Source organism: Fopius arisanus, unplaced genomic scaffold, assembly GCF_000806365.1.
Source record: "Fopius arisanus strain USDA-PBARC FA_bdor unplaced genomic scaffold, ASM80636v1 scaffold00059, whole genome shotgun sequence".
Taxonomy (NCBI): domain Eukaryota; kingdom Metazoa; phylum Arthropoda; class Insecta; order Hymenoptera; family Braconidae; genus Fopius; species Fopius arisanus.
In genome coordinates this window covers 620,293-642,600 of record NW_011887798.1, presented here as the reverse complement: position 1 = coordinate 642,600, position 22,308 = coordinate 620,293, and the positions used below count along the sequence as shown (strand labels likewise).

At 42.3% G+C, this 22,308-nt stretch overlaps 3 protein-coding genes across 4 annotated transcripts; all 3 read right to left on the bottom strand.

The window, feature by feature from the left end:
• Nucleotides 1–19: 19 nt before the first annotated feature.
• On the bottom strand, nucleotides 20–1,512 carry Etfb (Electron transfer flavoprotein beta subunit). 2 transcript variants are annotated; one of them, XM_011308337.1, is made up of 3 exons: nucleotides 1,375–1,512; nucleotides 657–1,055; nucleotides 20–539 (listed from the first exon to the last, which is right to left on the bottom strand). In XM_011308337.1, the coding sequence occupies exons 1-3, from the start codon at nucleotides 1,423–1,425 to the stop codon at nucleotides 228–230; spliced, it is 762 nt and encodes a 253-aa protein (XP_011306639.1). In that variant the 5' UTR covers nucleotides 1,426–1,512; the 3' UTR covers nucleotides 20–227. The 2 variants fall into 2 exon arrangements, with proteins under 2 accessions (XP_011306639.1, XP_011306640.1); XM_011308338.1 differs by lacking the exon at nucleotides 1,375–1,512 and adding an exon at nucleotides 1,132–1,239.
• A 739-nt stretch (nucleotides 1,513–2,251) lies between these two features.
• mask (multiple ankyrin repeats single KH domain) lies at nucleotides 2,252–18,229 on the bottom strand. Its single transcript, XM_011308340.1, has 12 exons — nucleotides 17,732–18,229; nucleotides 15,983–16,081; nucleotides 13,633–14,082; nucleotides 11,810–13,537; nucleotides 11,441–11,615; nucleotides 10,314–10,894; nucleotides 9,494–9,625; nucleotides 9,088–9,295; nucleotides 8,819–8,952; nucleotides 3,432–8,711; nucleotides 2,999–3,196; nucleotides 2,252–2,872 (listed from the first exon to the last, which is right to left on the bottom strand). Exons 1-12 carry the CDS (start codon nucleotides 17,915–17,917, stop codon nucleotides 2,846–2,848), a joined length of 9,198 nt encoding a protein of 3,065 aa, XP_011306642.1. The 5' UTR covers nucleotides 17,918–18,229; the 3' UTR covers nucleotides 2,252–2,845.
• Nucleotides 18,230–18,882: 653 nt separating this feature from the next.
• beta-PheRS (phenylalanine--tRNA ligase beta subunit) lies at nucleotides 18,883–22,280 on the bottom strand. The gene is made up of 10 exons (XM_011308336.1): nucleotides 22,189–22,280; nucleotides 22,006–22,083; nucleotides 21,671–21,726; nucleotides 21,290–21,444; nucleotides 21,154–21,226; nucleotides 20,740–21,006; nucleotides 20,417–20,596; nucleotides 19,756–20,319; nucleotides 19,214–19,493; nucleotides 18,883–19,119 (listed from the first exon to the last, which is right to left on the bottom strand). The coding sequence occupies exons 2-10, from the start codon at nucleotides 22,061–22,063 to the stop codon at nucleotides 18,968–18,970; spliced, it is 1,785 nt and encodes a 594-aa protein (XP_011306638.1). The 5' UTR covers nucleotides 22,064–22,083; nucleotides 22,189–22,280; the 3' UTR covers nucleotides 18,883–18,967.
• Between the last annotated feature and the right edge of the window lie 28 nt (nucleotides 22,281–22,308).

Below are 22,308 nucleotides of genomic sequence, written 5' to 3'. Positions count from 1 at the left end.
ATATCAATAAACAATCGAATATCTGCCAATGTAAATATTTATTCCACCATAAAAATGTTTTATAAAAAATAGTATTATTTACAATCGAATTAAGAATCGATAGAATTTTATTCCTCATGATTAAATTGAATCCAATGAAACGTGGTGACTTGGCGCGTTGCATGGGATTATTTTGAGACGTTCGTCCTCTTCAGGGAGTACTTCCTTCTGCAGATTGAATGTCTGCCTCAAGCGAAGCCCTTCTCCTTGAGTTTTGCCACCAGGGCATCGGCATCAGGAAGGATCGAGCCACCCTGTCTCACTGGGGGCTCATCCACTGATTTTATTTCCACCCTCGGGGCTGTCTCGATCCCCAGGTCTTTGGGGGTTGTCTTTTTGATCGGTTTCTTCTTCGCTTTCATTATATTTGGTAAAGTAGCGTAGCGTGGCTCATTCAGACGAAGATCAGCACTTAGAACTGCTGGGGTTTTTATCTTCAGGGTCTCCAGTCCCCCGTCGACTTCTCTGGTGATGGTCAGCTCTCCAGAGCTAGACTCCACCTGAAAGCAACATTTTATTGGTTTCATTTTATTTAAAGGGAAATCATACAATAACAAATTAATAAATAGTTAATAATTGATGAGAAAATTATGCAATAGGAGTAGAGAATGAATTACTTTGCTGCAGAAGGTGCCACATGGCCAATCAAGCACACCAGCAGTCATCTGAGCTGTCTGATTGCAGTCATCATCGATCGCCTGCTTCCCCAGGATTACAAGGTCAGCCTTCTCGTCTTGGGCGAGCTTCGCCAGGATTTTGGAGACGTGGAAGGGTTGGAGGGTATCGTACTCTGGTCCAGAGACTTCCACGTGGATGGCTCTGTCTGCTCCCATTGCTAGGGCAGTACGAAGTACCTCCTGGGCCTGAGGTGGACCACACGACACTGCAATCACCTCTTCAGCAAGTTTTTTCTCCTTCATCCTCACTGCCTCCTCGATCGCAATCTCGTCAAAGGGATTCATCGAGTGCTTCACTCCATCTGTTACAACACCTGTTTTGTCCGGTTTTACGCGGATCTGGGGAGTAATTACGGTTTTTATTTAAACAGTCATTATTTATATTATTTTATTATCTAGTAATTGAGTTCTATACATTTCTATATAATTTTTTTTTTCATTTAAATGTGAAAAATGGATTATAAATGAATTCGTGACAACAAATTGATTTGTAGAGCTTTGTTTTATGTCTCAAGATTTTTTATCTCCAGTTGTTGTTGCAAATTTGCAGATATCTCTCTTATGAAACCAGTGGAGATTAATTGGAATGCAATGATAACAATTCTTTCAATCCTGCAATAATGATTGATAATTTGTTAATAATTGTGATAAGACTTACCTTTACTGCATAATCGATGACTCTTTTGACTCCAACCAGAACTCTCGACATATTTACTAATTATTTTTCGCAATAAAATTTATAAATCCAGGGGAATTAATTTTAGTGGCACTTTTCTAATTCTTCCATGGGTTCAAGAGTCCAACCAATGAGAATTGACTAAAGTAGAGGGTCAGTTCTGGGGGTTTGCATGACCCCAGGGGCATCATAGTACCTCATTCCAAGGGAGAGATGGCGCCACACGCAATGTCTGCCCGTCATTACCGACTGGGTAACTGCCTCAGTTGCAGTCCCGTTGTCAGAGAGACAAGTCGACGGTGTGAATGTTATTTTCTGCGTTACGAAATTGATTTTTGTTTTTATTATAACGCAGAAAATAATATTCACACCGTTGACTGATCCCTCTGACAGCTGGATTGTTACTGAGGCAGTTACTGAGTCGGTAATGACGGGCAGACATTGCGTGTGGCGCCATCTCTCACTTGGGATGAGGTACTACGATGCCGGTGGGGTCACTCAAACCCCTAGAACTGGCCCTCTACTTTAGTCAATCCTCTTTGAGTCCAACAATGAGGGAAAAGTGGGGGAGGGTAATTACGTGACGAGTGAATTCAATTGCTAAGTCCGAAGTCCCTTTTATCGACAGGAAAAAGCCTCGACCGGTGTTTGAGGAATATCTCAGTACCCGAGGAAGATTTCGAGATTTTTGCTAAAATCTTTTCCGTAGAGCGAAACGAGAGGTGCAAGTAAGGATTCGAGTGAAAATTGGGTTTTTTCCTTAGATTTCGAGATATTCCCGACAAGGTAACTGTATTTGGAAACAGGGAAACATATATAATCAGAAATGAACAGAAAACATAAAACAAACAACAACAAATTTGCATTTTTCATTTTACGGTATATTTCATATTATTTATCATCTCTCATTTATTTTCGCACAATAATTGGTTTTTGCGTTTGACCAATAAAACAAACACGCCCGTGTGTTCATTGTTTATCTTGAATAATTTTATGATCGTGGACAGCAACAAATTCCAAGGCTTAAATCGTTGAGCCCCAATCGCCGTCACAATATCCAACTCCACACCTCAATCAGTTAATATATTTTACCATTTTTGTTCCAATTTATTTATTGGTATCGAATAAGTATATTAGAAGATAATAATAGCAATAAATTGTAGTAAGGATTTGTTTTACCATTCTCTTATCACCTATCATGACAAGTAATATTGGATTTTTGTCTGGGTGTCAATGAATATAGTAATGTAATTAATGTGTTGTCTACAACCAACGCTTCTTGTTTTATGCCAGTTTCATCAACTACAACTACTAGTTTTTTCCCTTTTTTTTTATAATTTTCTTTGCGAGTTTCTCTTGCTGTCTCCATTATTTCAAGGGGGTATCATCTTCGTCTCCCAGTTGGTGGTTTTTTTTGTCTTAATTTGTATTAATTATTCGCATGTTCTAACATTTAATGGGTCCATTTGTTGTTCCATCCCTACAGAAAAATTACATGAGTAAAGCTTTTTGTTTCACAATTTTCCTTAACTGGTGTATTTTTTTTTCGGGTTTTTGCGGTTTTTTTTTTTAGGGGGGGGAGACAGAGTTAATAAATGTATTTTACCGGGTGCGGCTTATCTTGATTGTTGGGATCCATTCCCCAGTTGGGTGCTTCCATTTTTGATGGCTCAGCTGGTGGTGGGAGCTCCTGAAGGGCTGGAGGTGTTGAAAATTGTCCAGGCATTAGGGTGAGTCCTGGCATCAGGGATAATCCCGCAGCTGCTGTACCATTTGGGAATGCCTGGGGATTCTCCATGTGACCCTAACACCAAAAATGATCAAATCCTCATTAATTACCTCCAGTCAAATCAATAAATCAATTAAAACCTCTTCAAAATAGTTTTCACTAAATATCTCCGAGTCTAACAGAGCAGTAAAAATTTCCCCAGAACATTTTTTGTGCACGATAGAATAATCTACAAAAAAGGTCTCTACGAAAATCGAGCTAGTCCTGCCGGTTACGGAGATATTTAAAATGAAATACTGACAAAATTTACCTGAAAAGTTGACTCAATCATCTGATGGAGCTCAGCATCAATATTACCAACACGTCCATACCCAGCGCCCCTGAACACCTGTCTCTCCATGCCAACACCAACATTGGACCAATTGCCACCCTTATCACTATTGAGCATCCAATTCATCCCCTCGGCATCGCCACCAGGTCCCATCCCAGCATTATAATTCTTCCAGGCTCTCTCAGTGCCAATGGGCCTTGGCACCTTTCTATCCTCAATCTTCATCTGACTCATCTCCTGGGCAGCCTGTGCAGGTGACGAAGGTGACATAGCAGGTGATCCTCCATTCTCAAGACCCTGAATGAGCTCCATATTGCCAATATTTCCCAGATGATTAGGAAAACTAATCTGTGGCATCATAGGCTCTTGATGTGGATAATTGGGTCCCCCATGTGGTCCAAACCACCTGTGCCCATTAGTGCTGTTTCCCATACCACCAGCAGGTGCACCCCTACCTGGATACTTACCAATAGGAAAATTAGCGAGCATCGCATGATTATTCTGCATAGCAGAGGGTGGTGGTGGTACAGCAAACATATTCGGATGAATTCCACTGGCATTGAACATCACCTGGTGTTTATTATTAACATGAAGTGAACTCGAGAAATCGGGTGCCCTCGGATTGAGCCTCGACATGCTGACAGTTGTGTTAACACTCGATTGGCTCGACGGTGGAAAACTCATGTGAGGATGAAAGGGAAGAAGATGCTGGCCCTCATTCGGCACCATCTTGAGTAGTCTCGAGTTATTCATAGTGGAGTCAAAGCCACCATTGTTACTCTTAAACATCTCCATGTTAGCCTGCGAGCTCGATGGTATAATATGCTGATTATCCTGTCTCTCTTGAACTGGTGGAGCACTCTGTGACTGCGGTGGCATCTCCCTCTGGCTCCTCGACATCTCGGGATACCTGTTGAAGTTCATACCAGACACAGACATCTCGATACTCTGCTGATTGATAAGAGGCCTGGTAACAGCTAGACCAGTCGATTTATTGGGTATTGGCTCGATATTGTAATTGATCGTTGACTGAAACTGTGGCTGAATACCAGGATTCATTCCTGGTGTAACACCCTGTGTCATCGTTGTGCTCGATGATTTGCTGGATACTGGTGAGCACATTGCTGTACCTCTGTATCCTGGTGCTTTTGATGCATCAGCCTGGGGTGGTGCACTGTCGATGAATTTATTTGGTGGTGCTGTTGATGTTGCTGATGAGCCACCACCAGCAACTGTTGCAAAATTCATTCCCTTCTGGTGTGACTCATTCTCACGACCCCACATCGACTGCTGCGTCACCTTGGAGAAGGTGTCATTGAACAGAGAGTACTCTAATGGTGTTGTCGGTGGAATAGAGCCTTGCTGTGGCTGTGGTGATTGTTCGTGTGCCTGTGGTACTGGTGTTGTACTTCTCATCTGCTGGTGGCTCTGTGTCTGCGACTGTGGCTGACCCTGTTGCTGCGTTTGCGACTGATTCTGGCACTGGCTCTGATTCTGAATAATCTGGGAATTACCCGATACTTGTGGGGCTGGTGGTGATGGTGTGACACGTATATTACCTTGTAAACCACCATCAGAACCATTGGACGCTGTTGATGATGGAATAACAGTTGAACTCGTTGAGTAAGAAGTCTTGGTATTCTGATAATGCTGCATTGTCGGGGCTGATAAATTCGGCAGTGTTCGGCAGTGCTTGGGTGATGTAATTATTTGCTGTGGAGATGTCATCGGTGTTGTTGATGACGAGGACATCACAGTTATAGTGTTTATAACTTTCTGCTTTGAGCCCGTTGTGTATGTTGTTAGAGCTGGCATTGGTGAGGCAGTGATGTCTGATAATTTAGCAGCAAATGTCTGGCCTGTACTTGTTGTTACGACTTTAGTAGCACGACCCGATGTCATTATAGCTGATGTGTATGACATCGTTGTACGAGTATTGGTGGATGTTGTTACTTGACGTTTATCAGATGCTGCTATCAATCGTGGAGCTGTTGCTCTTGACAGGGGTGTTGTAAAGGCACCAGCTAGTTTAATCGACGATGTGGAGCGTAGAGGTACCAATTGGGGTACTGATATACCAGGTGATGTGTACGATTTGCTTGGATGAATGCCAGTTGCACCGGGCAGAGGTGTTGGTGGTTTTGTAATGGGTCCCATTTTGGGTTTCATAGCAGCAGCTGCTGGTACCATTGATTTGTCCCAAGTTGATGATGTTATGACTGTTAATTTGCTCTTTGGGAGCATCTGGAGTATATCGACATCGGGATCCTTTATCAAAGCAGCGATGAGAGTGTGTGCCTGCTTGGTGGCATCCGTTGAGCCCTTGATCGTTATTATTCTCTCACCCTGACACTTACTCTGCTTTTCCACCTCGATGTGTGCACCAGTGGCACCACGAATGGCATTGATATTGCTACCACCTCTACCAATTACCCTGCTGATAGCATTTGGTGGTACAGACACTTTTTTCGATCTAAATGGTGAATTCATGAATCTACTCGAGTCATCGGACTGACCTTTTCTCACAACCTCCTTCCATCCCTCCTCTCTCTTCGTTCCCTTTGGACTCGTCGAGCTATTTCCCTTAACCGATGCATTAAACACCTCCTCGTACTGTCCATTACTCTTTTTACCTTTGCCAGGAACGTAATTCTCATTTCCAGTTGCTTCGAAATCCTCTCTCTCGGCGGGATGCCTGGATGACTCAAACACCTGTCCCTTGATCTTTCTCTCACCTCCAGATGCTGAAGCAGTCGATCGTAGATTAATTCCAGATGATGATGGCCCACTGCTAGTAACAGGTGTTCTCTTCTCCTGATTCTTCATGACACTCTGTCCCATACTCGAGGTGAAGACATTGCTACCCCTGATGGGTGACGAATCCTTCTCATTATTCGTTGGACTGCAATTCTTCTTCTTCTTTTTCTCTTTTTTCCTCTCTCTCGCTTTGACATCATTGCTACTGCAGCTACCCTGACTATTAGCATCGATGCCACTGTCTCCCTCCTCCTTGTCAGGATCATCAGGACTCCTGTTAACTGGAGATGGTGATGGTACATTATCCATTCTCTCGCAGCTATCAGCACCTCCCTCATTGTCACTCTCATTTCCCCTCTCCTCTTCGTCCTCACTCTTCTTCACATCCTCTTTATCCTCGTAGATTGTCTCATTCTTCTTGTTCTCCTCGTGCAACTTCCTCTTCTCCTCCTTCTTCTCAAGTTTCTTCTTCTTCTTTCTCTCGCGTCTCCTAGCAGCAGCTGCTTTCTTCGACTCCTCCCTTGTCTTCTCCATATCGAGTTCCTCAAGTAAAATTGAGGCATTCTTGTTGGCTTTTGCTGCCTGTGTCTCTTTAGCAGCTCTTATTACTTTAACGCAATCCTGACATTTCACCAGCAGCTCTTTATCATTGACAGTTGCAATGTACCTCGTCATCTCCTGATCACTTGGAAATTGAGTGACATGATTGACCATCCACTTAACAACCTTGATGTGACCCTTTCTGAAGGCAGCCATGAGGCAGGAGACTTTGCGATTGTCCTGGGAATCGATGTCAGCTCCAGCATGATAGAGCAGATCAACGACATTGAGGTGTCCACCATTGGCAGCCAGCCACAGTGGACTGTTGCCCTTTTTGTTCTTAACCTCCACCTGTGTACCACGAGTGAGCAGTAGCTCGACGAATCTGCAGTGTCCCTTGTCAGCTGCAATCGTTAGGGCAGTGTCGCGAGACGATGGAACTGGTGTTGCATTGACATCAGCGCCTTTTGTCAGCAAAACTCTGCCAACCTCAACGTAACCACCACTGGCAGCCTCCATCAGTGGTGTCAAACCAGTTTTGGCTCGATGCTCAACATTAGCTTTTCTATCAAGAAGAAGACTGACAACCTCGTGTCTACCCTGGAAACAGGCAAGTGTCAGTGCTGTATTTCTATTAGTCTCAATCTGGGCATTTATGTCACTACCCATATCCAGGAGTAATTTAACAGCAGCAGTGTGACCATTCATAGCAGCAAGCATGAGAGGAGAGATTCCAAGTTTAGATCCTGTTCGTGAATTTATTTCAGCCCCATGACTGAGAAGTAATTTTATAATATTTACGTAACCCCCTGATGCTGCGAGGGAGAGGGGTGTATAATCAGAGACATTTCTGTGCTCCTTGTTGGCGCCGCGTGTCAGCAGTAGTTCAACAACTTCAAAACGACCTCCACTGCATGCCAGAGACAGAGGTGTATCCTTGGTACGTTCAGATTGCGCCTCAATATCAGCTCCATGATTTAGTAATATCTCAACGACTTTCTGGTGGCCAGCAGTGGCTGCAAGAATCAGCGGTGTAAATCCCTTCTTGTCTCGGTGTTCAATATCAGCACCACGTGACAATAGAAGCTCAACGAGCTCCTCGTGACCACCAGCGCAGGCCAGTGTCAAGGCTGTATCGTGATTGCTGTCAGTTTCAGAGTCCACGTCCATCACTGAGAATTGTGTGCTGGGTGTCACTGGGGTATAAGTCGATGGTGTTGTTGTTGTTGTGGATACAGTACCACTGGTGTACTGCCCCACTGGATTAACATTGCTGGCATTGATGTATTCCTGGGGTGATACTCCAAAAACTCCAGTCGTCGCTGGTTGCGGACATGGCTGAGGTGATGCCAATGGATATCTCGCTTTTTTACCCTTCGTTGCAGCACTGGGTGTGTAAACCTGTTTTTTATCACTGGTGACTGGTGTTGCAAGGCCCTGGGTCTGGGTTGCTACCTGCACTTGGGTTGTTGGAGTGTTGGTGCCTGCATTGACGTTTGTCGTTGTCGTTGCGTTGCAGGTTGAGCTAGAAGGCTGAGCAAAGCCATTCGATTGCTGCTGTTGCTGCTGCGGTTGCTGCTGCTGTTGGGGTTGCTGCTGTGGTTGCTGCTGTAGTTGAGGTTGTGGTTGCTGCACCTGCACCTGCTGTGGTTGCTGCACCTGCACCTGCTGTGGCTGTGGCTGCTGCTGCTGTTGTTGTTGCTGCTGCTGCTGCTGCGGTTGTTGTTGTTGTTGTTGGTGCTGCTGCTGTTGTTGTTGTTGCTGCTGCTGCTGTTGTTGCTGCTGTTGCTGGGTGAGACGATCCAAGGTGGCTGGCAAGACGTGACGCGTTGGTGGCTGCGGCTCGTATGGTTCGCTATCCAATTTTCGTTGACGACGGGCAAACGAATATCCACGCTGGAATGCCTCCAACGTTATTGGATCCAGGCGTTCTGCCTCCCGTTTTGCTTTCTCACTTGCCTCCTAGAAGGTTTGGGATTAATTCCATGAGTTATTTTTAATCTCTTGGAAATAATGTCACGAGGGGAAACGATTGAATACAATTAAATATGATTGAAAAATAAAAATACCTGCTCAAACATCTTGCGGATGGTCGTCTGATCAGCAGAGAGCAACTCCTCGGCAAGTTCCCTCCTCTGATCCCTGTCCAATCCCCTGACATCCATTTTCTTCAACTCCCCTTTATCGGGTTCCTCATTTCCCGCTGAAATAGAAACCCCAGTACCAAATCCATGAGTCCCCGAAAAAAAAAGTATGAAGTGAAATCATGCGACACCTCCAAAATTCCCTCAACCCCCAACCAACAAAAATCTCTCAACATAATTCGCGTGATAATTACCGTTAGGCACATCGTCGAAGGTAATGGATTCGATAATTTCAGCGACCTCGTCGATAGGTATCTGCATTCCATCATCTAATTGGAGTACTTTGCCATCGGCAGCTAGTGCCTTAGCTTTCTGTGCAGCAGCAAAGAATGGACAAGCACTGTCTCTGTGCAATCTCGTTAAATCACTCTCCATATCCGGTATATTAAGCTGGCTGGTTTGCTATACATTGGAAAATGCAACAACATCAGGTACAAATTCAGCCTCAAGTATTCCACCGAATAACAAATTAATCCAACAATAATTCTCGCCTAAATTCTAGATAAATACAAGAAATTCTCTTCTACAGGTGAAAATCTTCTCTCAGTATTTTTGGATTTGCTTTGTTTTTTTTTGTTTTTTTTGTTTTTCAATTAATACCTGATCTTGCTGATTATCTTGGTGGGTCTGTGTGGGGTGGAGGTGTGCAACAAGTTGGCTTGGCGTCATAACATCTCCACTGCCCACCACTCCACCTTGCTGTTGTGGTTGCTGTTGTTCTTGCTGTTGTACCTGCATTCAGAGATTAGCATTGTGGTTTAATCCCTTTTGGATGAGGTATCTGGCTACTTCCTCAGGCTTTCTTAGGTCGATTTGGTACTTCCGTTATCACATCAAGTTAATTCAATGATTAATTCCAACAGAACAGAACAGAACGAATGATTATTGGATTTGACAGGAGTGTTGGATGTATTCAGGAAGATTACCTCGATTTATTAATATTTTGCTTGTATAATTGGGCAATTATCTCGATAACGACTAATTTTAGAAGAAAATACCATGATAAATATTTTGTAGACTATTCAATACTCTACAAAAAATGTTAATACCATTTTTCTCCAAAGCTCCTCGTTACCAAAATAACAACCCAATTAGCAAAAGAAAAAAAAATCATCTCGAACAAGTTGACGATTCCAAATTGTTAAATACTAAATAATCTCGTTAACGATTGATTTTAGAGTGAAATACCAGAAAATCTTTTTTGTCGAAATTGAAATAATCTCCAAATAATCTATCTGGTGTTTTCCTCTAGAACCCCTTGTTCCCGAGAAAATTTCCAATTTTCAAAAAAAAACCTTCAACCCTTCCTTGTATCGTACCCCCCCTGAATAAATCAACCCTCCCACCATAAAAAATGAAATAAAACAAATCCAACCAACTCATGTTAACGTTTGTCTCTCAATTAAAACAATCGACGAACCTGCACCTGATCGAGCTGAAGCTGTAACTGTTGATTCAACTGCTGTAACTGATGTACCTGTCTAACTTGAAAGGTGTGCTGTCGCTGTTTGTCCTCATACTGCTGCTGCAGACCAAATATAGTGCTCGCCTGTTGTTTCTCCTGTTGTGCAGCTTCAAGTACAGCAGCACGTTGTAAAAATCTTCCATAAGCAATAGCTGATTTACGATAATTCTTTCCCTCCTTCTTGGACACTGGTTTAGCCTTTGGACGATCACTTATTGCTGTATTCTGGCTAACATCACTTATTGTTGTTATTGTTTGATGCGACTGGGTGACTGGTAATTGGCTGAGTGCATTGCTTGGAAAATTAAATGTCGGTGGTGGATGGGCAGCTAGTGGTAAAACTGTTGGTGTTGTAACAGCTGATGTTGATGGTACTGTATCGTTTGGTGATTGGGGTAGTAATCTCATTGCTGCCCTCCCCTTCTCACTCAACATTAGTGTCTTGCCAATATTAATGCCTCGGTTTATCGCTTGACACAAGGCCAGTGCGTCTGGATCTTCGTCATCTGATAATTCTGATGTACCGCAGACTAGTCCTAACGAAACACCAATACCATTCGAACGATTGTGCCATTACTCGGTCTCATCAGGGGTAAGGAGGATAATCACTTGTATTGTTACGGGAATTAAAGACCGAGGTGTTACGGAGAGATAATGCTGCACATGCGACACTCAATCACTAATTACTAATTAAGGATTTTTGGGGGTTTAACAGCAGTGAAGTGGTTTTATTCGACTATCGAGGAATTATTGGAGTTACAGGGAAATAAATTCACATCATCTCTATAAATTAATTTTAAAAAAACGAATAAAAATAAAATTGACAAGCAATTCCGGTGTTTTGCTTTTAATTCATCAGTAAATGTGGAATTATCCAGACAATTGAGGGATTCAGGGAAAAACGAGAAAGAAATTTTTTTCAGAGAAACGAATGATCGGAAGAAAAGTCCTCTTACGTTTTTTGATTGACTCCCCAGTTATTGAGATACTCGATTAATTCAAATTCAAGATAATTAATCACTTCGCTACTGAGGGAATGGGCAGTGCTGGGTAGTAACTGTGATGATTATTTTGGTACTCACCACAGGGCGCAGTGGTTGGTTGAGCTGGCAAGTCGATATTCATCATTCCTGGCAGTATAGCATCGGTGGAGTCAGCTCCATCACCAGCTGAGACTTGTCGTTTCTGTTCATCAATATTTGGAGTACCGAGAAATAGGTGTCCAGCTCCCTTGTACTGGAGCTGACGCTCTACCCTCTGAAATGCCACGTTTTTGAAGTTCTTCCACATTAATTTAGTATTCAAGCTCAATTCTTGCACTCCCCACACAGAAAACCAAAGAAAAAACTTCAAAAAAATATTCATCACAGGAATTTTTCTGTGCGAGGAAGATATCAGCAGAGTAAATATAACTCAATGCAAAATAAAATAAGATAAATAATTAAATCTACCTGTAGCTCCTCAAGAATCTGCTGTTTGTGCATGATCTGCTCGTGCCTTGCACTCTTTCTGCCATCACCACTGGTACCAGCAGCCTGTCCTGGACTGAGTGTGATATTGGGCTCAGTGAGTCCTCCAAATCCACCACTCCCCTTATCCAATATATTGGTATCATCAACAGCACCAGCAGCAACTCCAGCCTCACCTACTGGCTGTGTTCTGACCTGTTGTGCCTCAGCTGATGTCAATGCAACATCAGCAACAGCAGGACCCCGATGATTTTTCCTCAGAAGACTCTTACCATTGCCCTTAACCTGCACCTCATCACCACTCTGCTGCACAGTACCACTGCTCTTCTCCTGTCTCATAGCCAATGCATAAGCAACACCATGTGGTATACCATGTGGTGCTGCATTAAGCATGATACTGTGTGGATAATCCAGCAGCAGTTGAACAACATTGGTGTGCCCACCCTTGGCAGCCTCAATGAGCATCGTTGAATTGTCCTTGAGCTTGTGGAATGGATCAGCAGACTGTGCCAACAACAATTCAACAACAGCCACATGACCACCAGCACAAGCAAGTGACAGTGGTGTATGATCATTGTTCGTTGTATTACGATTTAAACGGGCTAATTTTGAGATTAAAAATTGAACAGTGCAGAGGTGTCCAGCCCGACAGGCCTTCATAAGTGGTGTTCTACCACCCTCAGACTCATGCTCAAGATCAGCTCCAAATTGCAGTAAGAAATCAGCAACATCGGTGTGGCCATTTTCACATGCATAAGTCAATGCAGTGTCACCAGTCTGCGTCTGGGCGTGTACATCAGCACCAAACTCAAGGAGATACCTGACAAGATCGAGATGTCCCTCCTGTGCAGCCTCCATCAGTGGTGTTGATGCTCCAAGCTCGATATCAGCACCAGCTTTTATGAGAAAATCAGCTACTTCGAGAAAACCACCGCAGCAGGCAAGTGTCAGTGCTGTTTCCTGTGTCTCCTCAGTCTGGGCATTGATGTTAGCACCCTGACTGAGCAATAGTGCGACCATTTCCTCGTGTCCCTCACGCGCTGCCTCCATGAGTGGTGTGTAACCCTCGTCATTTACTTCCTCGATGTTGGCACCCCTCTCAATCAGCAGCATTGCAAGATCAACGTGTCCACCGCATGCTGCCAGTGTAAGTGGTGATTCAAAGCTGTCCGTTGGCATATTGACCTGGGCGCCAGAGTCGAGTAGTAACCGTGCCACTTCCACGTGTCCATCCATCGATGCCTCCATAAGTGCTGTGTGCATCTCATCGGTTTTGTGCTCCTGATCAGCACCAGCCTCCAGTAAAAATCTCACCATATCGAGGTGTCCCTTGTAGCAGGCAAGTGTCAGGGCTGACTCCTTGAATTCATTCGAGTGTGTATTTATACCTGCCCCATGCACCAGAAGTATTTTAGCGACTGGCACATGTCCTGCACTTGCTGCCTCCATCAAGGGTGTGTGACCATTCTCATTGTGATCTTCAACGTTGGCACCTGCCTCGAGAAGTACCTTGACAACGTCCTCGTGACCACCAGCGCAGCCGTACATCAGGGGTGTATTTCCAGATGTTGATTGGGCATTGACGTCTGCACCGTGGGCTATCAGGAGTGAGACAATGTCAACGTGACCTGCTGATGCTGCCTCCATCAGGGGTGTGCAGTCACCCTTTATTCCACGATCTTCCACGTTGGCGTTCATGGCGAGGAGTACCTGAAAGATATCGTGGAAACGCGAAATTTAAATAGATTCACAATTTGTCTTTTAATTGAAATTTCATTGAATTTAAAAATTGGGAGAATAATCACCTGTGCAAGCTCGTAGTAGCCAGCAGAGCAGGCCAATGACAGAAGACTCTCACCCTCCTCGGTGGTCTCGTGGACACTCCTACCCTCTGTCAATAATTTTCTGACAGTACCAACGTCACCGTCCGTACAAGCCTCGACGAGCGATCTTTTTTCGTTCTGACTTCTCGGATTATCACTACGCATACGTGTCAAAGCAGCAGCAGCCTCATCAAGTGCACAAGAAACACTGGACGTTAAACGTCTGAGTACCTCGTGATCAGCGAGATGTTTTCCATCTCCAGAGGATAATTTTCCAATGCCAGCTGCCTCGAGCAATGCCTCGAGTCTCGCCTGTGTCTCCGGATCGACAGATCTCTCCGGATCCTCAGGTGTCAGCAGAAATTTTGATGACTCCAGTTGATGATCCTCTTCCAGTGCAGCTTGTTCAATGGCAGCACGAAAAAATTCCGGCTGCAGGGAATTCACAGTTTGTAAAGTCTAATTAACGGATTGATTTGTTGATTTTGATGTTGAGGAGGAGAATTTGAGGAGTAATTGATTTTCTTGAATTGATTTGAGGAGTAATTGATTAATTGGTTGTCAGTTGAAACGAGATGGAGAACAGGTCGAGGTAATTAATATTTTGCGAAATATCTAGGAATCTAAGAGAGATAGCGGAAAATTGCGAGAACCTTTTTTGTGGAGCTCGTTTCACTCTTGAAAAAAGGTTCTATCGAAAATTTCGGTATCTGCCCTTGCAGCAGTTCTAGAAGACAATTGTCTTACAACGTTGTTCTCAGCTGTTAAAAAACTCAAATTCTCTCCTCGACACTCGAATGATGAAAAATAAATGGGAAATCCCAACCATTTGACTGTTTTAAACCCCAACTTCTCAACTACTCCATCAGAATTATCTCAATAGAGGTTATGATCGTTGGCGAGGAGAGAGAGGCCATTCATCACGTAAAAATGCGGAGCGACTCAAGTTCTAGGTGAGTTTACATGAGCCCGAAATTCCCGAAGAAAAATAAAAAATCACTGAACCCCGACATCACCAAATAATCCCTCCCAAGGGCCCCAGCACCACCTTTTTGCCCAACAAATAATTATAATCGAGAGGTGGTTTTTAACATTCTGGAACAAGGACACGAAGGGGGCATCGAACGACTCCGTGGCACTCAGTCCAACCTCTCTTGAAAAAAAAAAGACGAGTTGAAAAAAAAAGGCAAGAAAGAAATAAATCCAAATTGCACGATCAACTCTCACTGTTCACTGCTCACTGATTTAAATTGCCATTTTTTTTTCTCTCTTCAGGATTCTTCAGCCTCTGGATGAGGGATTTTTTTTTTCAACTCAGGGAAGACACGAGTGAAAGTTTATGGTGGGAGCTCAATACGTCATTGTTGCACAGAATGGGTTTGAGAGCCTCGGGTGACTCTCGTGTCGGCTCGGGCTCTGGCTACCATCGGGCAAAACGGTCTAATGTATTATAAAAATTGAGGAATGAGAGTTGAACAATGTGCAGCCATTCCACTGAGGTGAATCGCACTGACACTTGCTCGGGAGAGAGAGAGGCCCTTTAGTTGTTACGGCCCTGAGGGGTTCCAGGGTCGGGGGAACAAAGGATTCAGAGGGAAGGGGGCCATTACTTTTTTTTCCATAATTTTTCATTAAATTAATCCACGTAATTATAATATCAACCGAATTAACACAAAACCGTCAATTTTTATTAACGTACAATTCAAGGGTTCCTCTTGTATTCATCCAATCATCTATTTATTTATTTATATATTTGTTTAATTAATTATTGAGAAGGAACTGGTGATATTGAATTATCAAGTGCTTCGGGTTTTTAAATATTTTGTATTAATTATAACGTTTTGGGGATTTTTTCAATGGAATTCAGGGGAACTGTTCATTTATTTATTATTTAGTTAATATTGTGTTAATTGAGTATTAGTGTAGAACTATTAGGTGAAAGAATTATTGGATGTCTTTAAATTTCATTATTAATTTAATTTGTTGGGAGTAGTTGGGATGGACTTTGGGGTAATGACTCGACAAATGATTAATTAATAGAATGAATCAGTTGGGGATGGGGATTGGGAGGGGATTGGAGGGGATCTCACGGTTTGTTAGTGCTCCTTTCATATTTTGCTAATTGCGTAATTGGGAGAATGTCGGTAATTTTTGGACGTTCGCTGACAATTCAGATGATTTCATTTCTATTCGAATTCTGAAATTGTCTATTTTTTTTTACGAGTCTGATTGTTATTAATAGGGGATGTGGGTGATGGCAGTGATGGATTCATGGAGATTGTGCAGTTGAAACGTGGGAAAGTAAAATAAAATCAACAGTTCTGTTAATTACCGATTTACTGAGAGAAGAATCGATTTCACGTGAAAATCTTGAGAACCTTTTTTGGAGCCCATCAAATTTCCGACTAAAAACACCTCCTCCAATTTTCTCCTAGAATCAATAATTGTCGAGATTAATAGACATTTACGCGAAAACTATGAATAAATCTGTGCAAATTGAAAAATAGAGGAAAAAATATTAGATTCAGAGACAATTAGCATAGAAATTGTTTACAGTCAATAAAATTTCCCGGAAAAAATCTCACACATCATTTCCCCGAAAACCCACTCATTGCAGATAAATCCATTGTTTAGCAAATATCTCGAGTCAGCTGAGAGGGTAATAAAAAATATTTATCCAGAGTATAATATTTCCCACGAGAGAGGTCTTAAAAATGCTCTTCACAAACCAACGAACAACAGAGAGAATCCAACGATCGACAGAATGATAAAATTCCCGTTGAATTCAAACGAAAACCGAGTGATTTCACCGAGAATTTGACATCTCTCTCCTTTACACCTGACAATCTCTCCTCGGTTTCCTGTTATGTTATGTAATCAAACACAAATACCCATTGGCACGAGATAGTGAAAAAATGCAGTTGAATTAATTATTGCATCGATAAAAATAAAAAGAAGTCATCCCCACTCCCTCCAACATCCTCTCATTATTTTGATAATGAAAGTGGAGATTGAGTACGAAACACTGCTACTCATGCTGTAGTTTTTATTTACAAATGTTGTATCCCCAGTTGTTGGGAGTAAAGAGTTCCCCCTTGGGTAATAGTGGGAGAAGAGGCTAGGTCGTAGGCCTCTCGGATCAAAGGCACAGAAAACAGGCACAAGAGAACATAACTCAGGGCAACCTGACGCGACGTTGCGGATACTCAAGAGGATTGGAATTCAGAGGAGTGAGAGAGGAAATTTCAAATTAAAAATTCCGGAAAAACCCCATCCAACAGATTCCCACCACACAATCACCGATATCTCGATAAATAACAGTCCCACAAAGAAATGTCATAAGAACTTCTCCGCGACGAGATAATTCCCCACAAAAAAGGTCATACAACATTTACCCCTAGACCCAATAGTTCTCGAGATACCGAGGCATTTCCGAAAGACTCTCCAAACTCCTAAAAGAAAAAAACTTCACATTAATCCGTGATTATCTAGTGAACTACTGGATCTATAAAAAAACATCAAGACAACTTTTTTGCAGCCCATTAAATTCTCTCCAAAAAAGCTCCTTACACCCACCCCGAAAAACCCCGTACTTTCACGACAACTCCATTATTTCAAATAAAAAAAACTCCACAACATTAACAACTCATTACCCATTCCCAACGTGACGATTAATTGATGCACGACGTGATCGGTCTCGATTGGCCAAAACTCTGATTATCCGATCATGTCAGGGTGCAGTCCTGAGGTAAAAACACACAAAACAGAGGAAAAAAAACTGGCATTCTCCGGCCTTTAGGTCCGCAAAAATTCCTCGTAATCCCTCAAACCGAAAAAGCTCAAAAAAATGAAATTGCATCGAGTGTTGAGGCCCCGACTACTGCGATGCGGAGAGGCCGCCCCTCGTGCGCAATGGAAATGGACGTAAAAGAGAAAAAAAAATTCACAGACCCCTCCCCTCGAACTCCCCTGTCCACCTCCCCTCCGCGACCCTTGAAAAGCCAAAAAATCCCACATTCTGGCGTTCAAGAGAGATCGCAAGAGGGATAAATCCGGAGGGAAAATGGTGGAGCCAATTTACCTCGGAAATACTGTCCTCCTCACTTTCCGACGAGTCTGTCATAAATCGTGGCTGGTGCTCGGAGAAGGTCTCGGTCTCCGACTTTGTCGGTGTTGAGATTGAAGACTGTGGTGTAGATACTTCCTGAGCACAAGCTTTGTCGTGCTTCTGGCTATCCGAGGTTGTTCCTTGTGCTACATTCTGCATTTTTACCTACCGGATTAATCATATGACACAAATTTTTTTTCTTCTCTTCCTCTCTTTCAATCGTACCCCGTGGCCACCAACACACACTTTTCACTTTGGGGTAGTTATTACTTCTTTATACCTCGACCTGGTGTTATTTTTTTAGGAACGAGTGATGGGGTACTCGGTGAGGCTGTTGGTGGTGGATTTAACGCGGGGCTTTTGCCAGTTTATTCGGGGGATTTTACGGTTTTTTTTTTCTCTTTTCTTTTTTCACTTCTTCACCCGTCATTCACGTAAGCTAACATCCGCCATGTCTACTATGGCCGACTGTGGCCGAACCATGAGCAACGACTACGTTTCCTAGTAATTTGCGGGGAGGGGGGGAGGGATTTTCGCGGATCGCGATAGGCGACGCGATGGAAATAGCGTGAGGGGGAGCGCGGGTTGGTTTTCATGGGTACGCGGCTAAATTTGAAATTGAAATTTTTTATATGTATTATTATATCGCTGTAAAATTAAATTCATTCAATTGATTTGATTATTTTAATTCACGAAAATCATTTATTAAATTGTAAATAATTGAATAATTATTATTACTGTTATTATTAATTAATCATTAATTGCAGTTTGTGAACGAAATTAATTTGACGGATAAAAAATTAATTGCTAATTAAATGCGGATGGATATTTGCAATTCATTTGAGATAAATTAATGAGAAATGAGCGAAAAAGTTATTAATTTCGTAATTACGGAAGGGGTTGGGGGCGCGGGCCGGTTTTCATGGGGACGCGGCAAAGTTTGAAGTTGAATAATTTAATGATCGCTAAATAATTTAATAATAAATATTATTGATAAAATTGATTAAAATAATTAAATAATGGATGGATTTTTGGAATTTTATGGAGATTTATGGAATCGGGAATTTATTTGGGAAAAATTCATAGGAAATGATGGAAAAGTTATTAATTTCGTAAATACTGAGTGAAAAGATGAGGAAAGAATACCATTTATTGGATCTTCTCCGGGGAATAAATACAAGTGACTCCTGGGAATTAGAAAATGTTTAATTACAAGAATCGCTCGATGTTGATTTCAAGTGATGAGCAGGGGAGGTGTAGCTCGAATTTCTGGAGGACCTCCGGGTGTAGAACTCCCATTTTTCCGATTTCCTGACCATGAACTATGATTTTCGCACATCTCTGGGGAAAGTACGTGGGATCTGCGTTAAATGGAGAAAAGAGAATAGTGATTTTATATGAATTTATGGATTCATTCGTGAATTTTGGGGATTTAATGCAGAAAAAAATATTTACCTTCGGCTGCCTCGAGGTAATACCCATCCTTACTCTTGTCGATGCTCCAGGGGACCTCCAGGAGCTGCATGACTCGGTCTAGCAGCCCGTGGATGATTTCAAACCCAGCGGATTTGTTGCAGTAGACTGCGCACAATCTTCTCTCGTTTCTAGCTCCGCACTCAGATTTTTTGTCTTTCAGGACAACGTCGGAGACCTCGAAGAGCTTCAAGGGCAGGGGCATCTTCTTGTTGGCTGAGATTGTCTTCAGGAGTCCAGGGAGAAGACACGTCCTCGCCACCTGTTCAATATCCAAAGAAAACCCATAAAATCCCATTGCCCCGCGACATTCGCAAAATTCAAATAAAAATTCTCGCCAATTTACTCTTCAACTCCATAAATACTATGCGCAGCAAAAAAAGTCATAAGATCTTTTCCATAAAAATTTTTTTGAGCTACAAAAAAGCCCTCAAGTATTTTTCTCTAAATCCTTTGATTTCCAAGATATTCCCTAAATAAATGCCATAAATTTCGTTGTTGTACCAAAAAATTGAAAAATTTACTTGAAACTCGAGAGTCTTGGGGTTTGATATCGTGACAGCAGGAATTTCATCAAAACCCCACCCTAACTTCCCCGAGACGTCTTCCCTGGAGCACAAAGAGAACGTGAGAGCCTCAGTGAATCCAGCCTGAGCCAACTCCAGCCTGAGATGATCTGACAATTTATTCAGTGGAAATTCTTTCCCAATGGTCGATGTCTGTGGAATAGTTCTCTCGATGTTGTTGTACCCCCAGGCGATCGCGATGTCCTCGTAAATATCACAGGGATGAATCACATCGTGTCTTGTTGGTGGAATTTCCACACTGAGGAGATCCTCCCCCTTGACAGTCGTCTTCAATCCCATCTTCGAGAGCAATCGTGCCACTTCCTCTGGAGAACGATCGATTCCGACATAATTCACAGCCTCTTTGCTACTGATCTCAACGTCCCTGTAGCTCAATTTCGGATAGCTAGCATCACCAGAGCTTGTCTTGGACTTCCAAAGAACTCCGATGGGTTCCACCGTGAATTTTTCTTTGCAATACTGACTGAATGCACATACTAGAGTGTCTAGAACAATTTCTGCCTGTAATTGCAGAAAATTGAAGACATTTCGACGGTTTAATTCAATTTTATTAATCAAAAGCATTTGATTTACTGTCTGGAAAGGTATGTGCTCATACCTTTGTTAAATCCGTGGTTGTGGCCTCGATGAAAATATTTCTAGTGTTCAGCGTTATTTTTGAATGATCAGAATTTATTATCGGTGGTAATGACAAAATTGTTCCTTTGCTGTCATAAACAACTGGAAATACTGCACTATCTCTGATTATTGGTAAATATTGCTTCAACTGAGCATGATGCTGTAAAAAATAAGCAATTGGTAATTGAATAATCAAGAGTCTTTAGTTTTTCATGTAGAGATCAATAAATAAATAGTAAATGGAAAGACAAAAATTATTATTGATGGAAAATGAAGGATTTTGATAATCTGGGGGTAACTCACAGCGTAGAGTTCCATGATTTCGAGGCCATTGTATTCCTTATCCTGATTCAAGGGTTTGAAACGAATTTCTTGTGGGGGTTTTGCATCGTAGGTAAAGGGGCCTTTTATCGTATCCAAATCGTGAGTTCCAATGGACACGAGAGATCGTTTCCTGCAGATGTTCTGGTGCAATTTGTCCTGGAGATCGATGAAACTATCGTAGGACTCTTTCGTCAGGGTCACGCCCCGCAGGATCGCACCGACGATAAAAGGGCGGATTTGCTGGCACTGAAATGTCCAAAAAATTTAATTTATTTTAATTAATTCCCTGGGAATATTTTTATGAATTATTCGACTTAAATTCACTCAATCGATTTTAGATTCATTCAATTAAGATTTATGTTGATTAGATTGATTGAGTTAATTGTTTCTTACTGTTTCGGTGACCCTGATTGTTTGTCTGTCGTTGGGCTTTAGATGAATTTTCTTGTATCGAGGAGCTGGAATTCTGAAAGAATTCTGATAGATTTGGATTTTTTGGGGCATTAATGATTGATTGATAATCGATTACTTTTCGAGGAATATTAGTAACCCGGTGACGATGCCCTCCAAACACAGAAGGTCGTATCTGTTCGCAGGAATGTCGATCCTGTAGATGATTTCTTCAGAAGCTCCAACACTTTGCTCTGCCCCCTGCTCCTTAGAAATCATCTGCTTCTCTGTTGTCTGAAATATTGTGCAGTTCTTCGTTAATATTTCCGGATCCGTTGGGTTTAGGAGAAAAGTCTCGGGGCGTTTTTTGAAGAGAATTTTAAGGCCTACGGGAAATTCTCCTGGTGTTTTTCGGGATCTACTCTGGATTTTGAGATATTTAGGAAAAACTCCATACGTTTGAATTGACTGCATTGTGCTTTTTGAGGGATTGATTTAAAATAATTATTTCACACATTACCACTTCGTCCAGCTCGAGCCCGAAGGCGAAACACAATGTCTGGAACTCTTCATCAGCTGAAATAAATTCCATTGATCAACAAAAACCTTCAAATTTGCAGAATAAATTAGAGAAAAACAAAAGCCGCGGTTTCCATCATCGATAACTCCAAAACGTCTGACTGAAATTCAACCAGATTTTCTCCTTCTTGAGATATTTTCACTGGCTTCAAAATGAGATCTGACTTATAAAAACTGCATCGTCTGCTCTGGAGATATGAATGAAAAACTCGGTGAAAACGAGTGAATTTGAAGAGGCTGTCGTATTTTTTTAAAGAAAACGGAAAATTCACTTACAATATGTTTTTCCCAGGGCTTTGAACAGCGAGTCACGTTTGACGCCGACAGTAGGCATGATCCTAACCCGTAATTACCCTGGAATGATGCAAGACTTTTCATTATCCCCAGGAAATCATCGATCTCAAATCAAACGATCAACCGATTAATTTTCGATAAATTGGTGATTATGAGGGAAATTACCAGTGGATCCGGCGGAATTATCGAATGACAGTGATCCTGGGGGTTTTTTACACGTGTCCGAGGGTCTGAAATTCTCAATGAACGTAACTCAATTCGTTTTTCCATTACTAGAGGCGCTGA

What these genes read in the sequence shown, in the direction of transcription:
- mask (XM_011308340.1), bottom strand. Translation starts at nt 17,917, where the DNA reads ATGCAGAATGTAGCACAAGGAACAACCTCGGATAGCCAGAAGCACGAC. An exon ending in ACCAACCACTGCGCCCTGTG is followed by an intron (nt 10,895 to 11,440) that starts GTGAGTACCAAA and finishes GTGTTTCGTTAG; the next exon opens with GACTAGTCTGCGGTACATCA. An exon ending in CTTCGACGATGTGCCTAACG is followed by an intron (nt 8,953 to 9,087) that starts GTAATTATCACG and finishes TTTCTATTTCAG; the next exon opens with CGGGAAATGAGGAACCCGAT.
- Etfb (XM_011308337.1), bottom strand. Translation starts at nt 1,425, where the DNA reads ATGTCGAGAGTTCTGGTTGGAGTCAAAAGAGTCATCGATTATGCAGTA. An exon ending in TCATCGATTATGCAGTAAAG is followed by an intron (nt 1,056 to 1,374) that starts GTAAGTCTTATC and finishes ATTACTCCCCAG; the next exon opens with ATCCGCGTAAAACCGGACAA. An exon ending in GTGGCACCTTCTGCAGCAAA is followed by an intron (nt 540 to 656) that starts GTAATTCATTCT and finishes TGTTGCTTTCAG; the next exon opens with GTGGAGTCTAGCTCTGGAGA.
- beta-PheRS (XM_011308336.1), bottom strand. Translation starts at nt 22,063, where the DNA reads ATGCCTACTGTCGGCGTCAAACGTGACTCGCTGTTCAAAGCCCTGGGA. An exon ending in AGCCCTGGGAAAAACATATT is followed by an intron (nt 21,727 to 22,005) that starts GTAAGTGAATTT and finishes AATTTATTTCAG; the next exon opens with CTGATGAAGAGTTCCAGACA. An exon ending in TTACTAATATTCCTCGAAAA is followed by an intron (nt 21,227 to 21,289) that starts GTAATCGATTAT and finishes GAATTCTTTCAG; the next exon opens with AATTCCAGCTCCTCGATACA.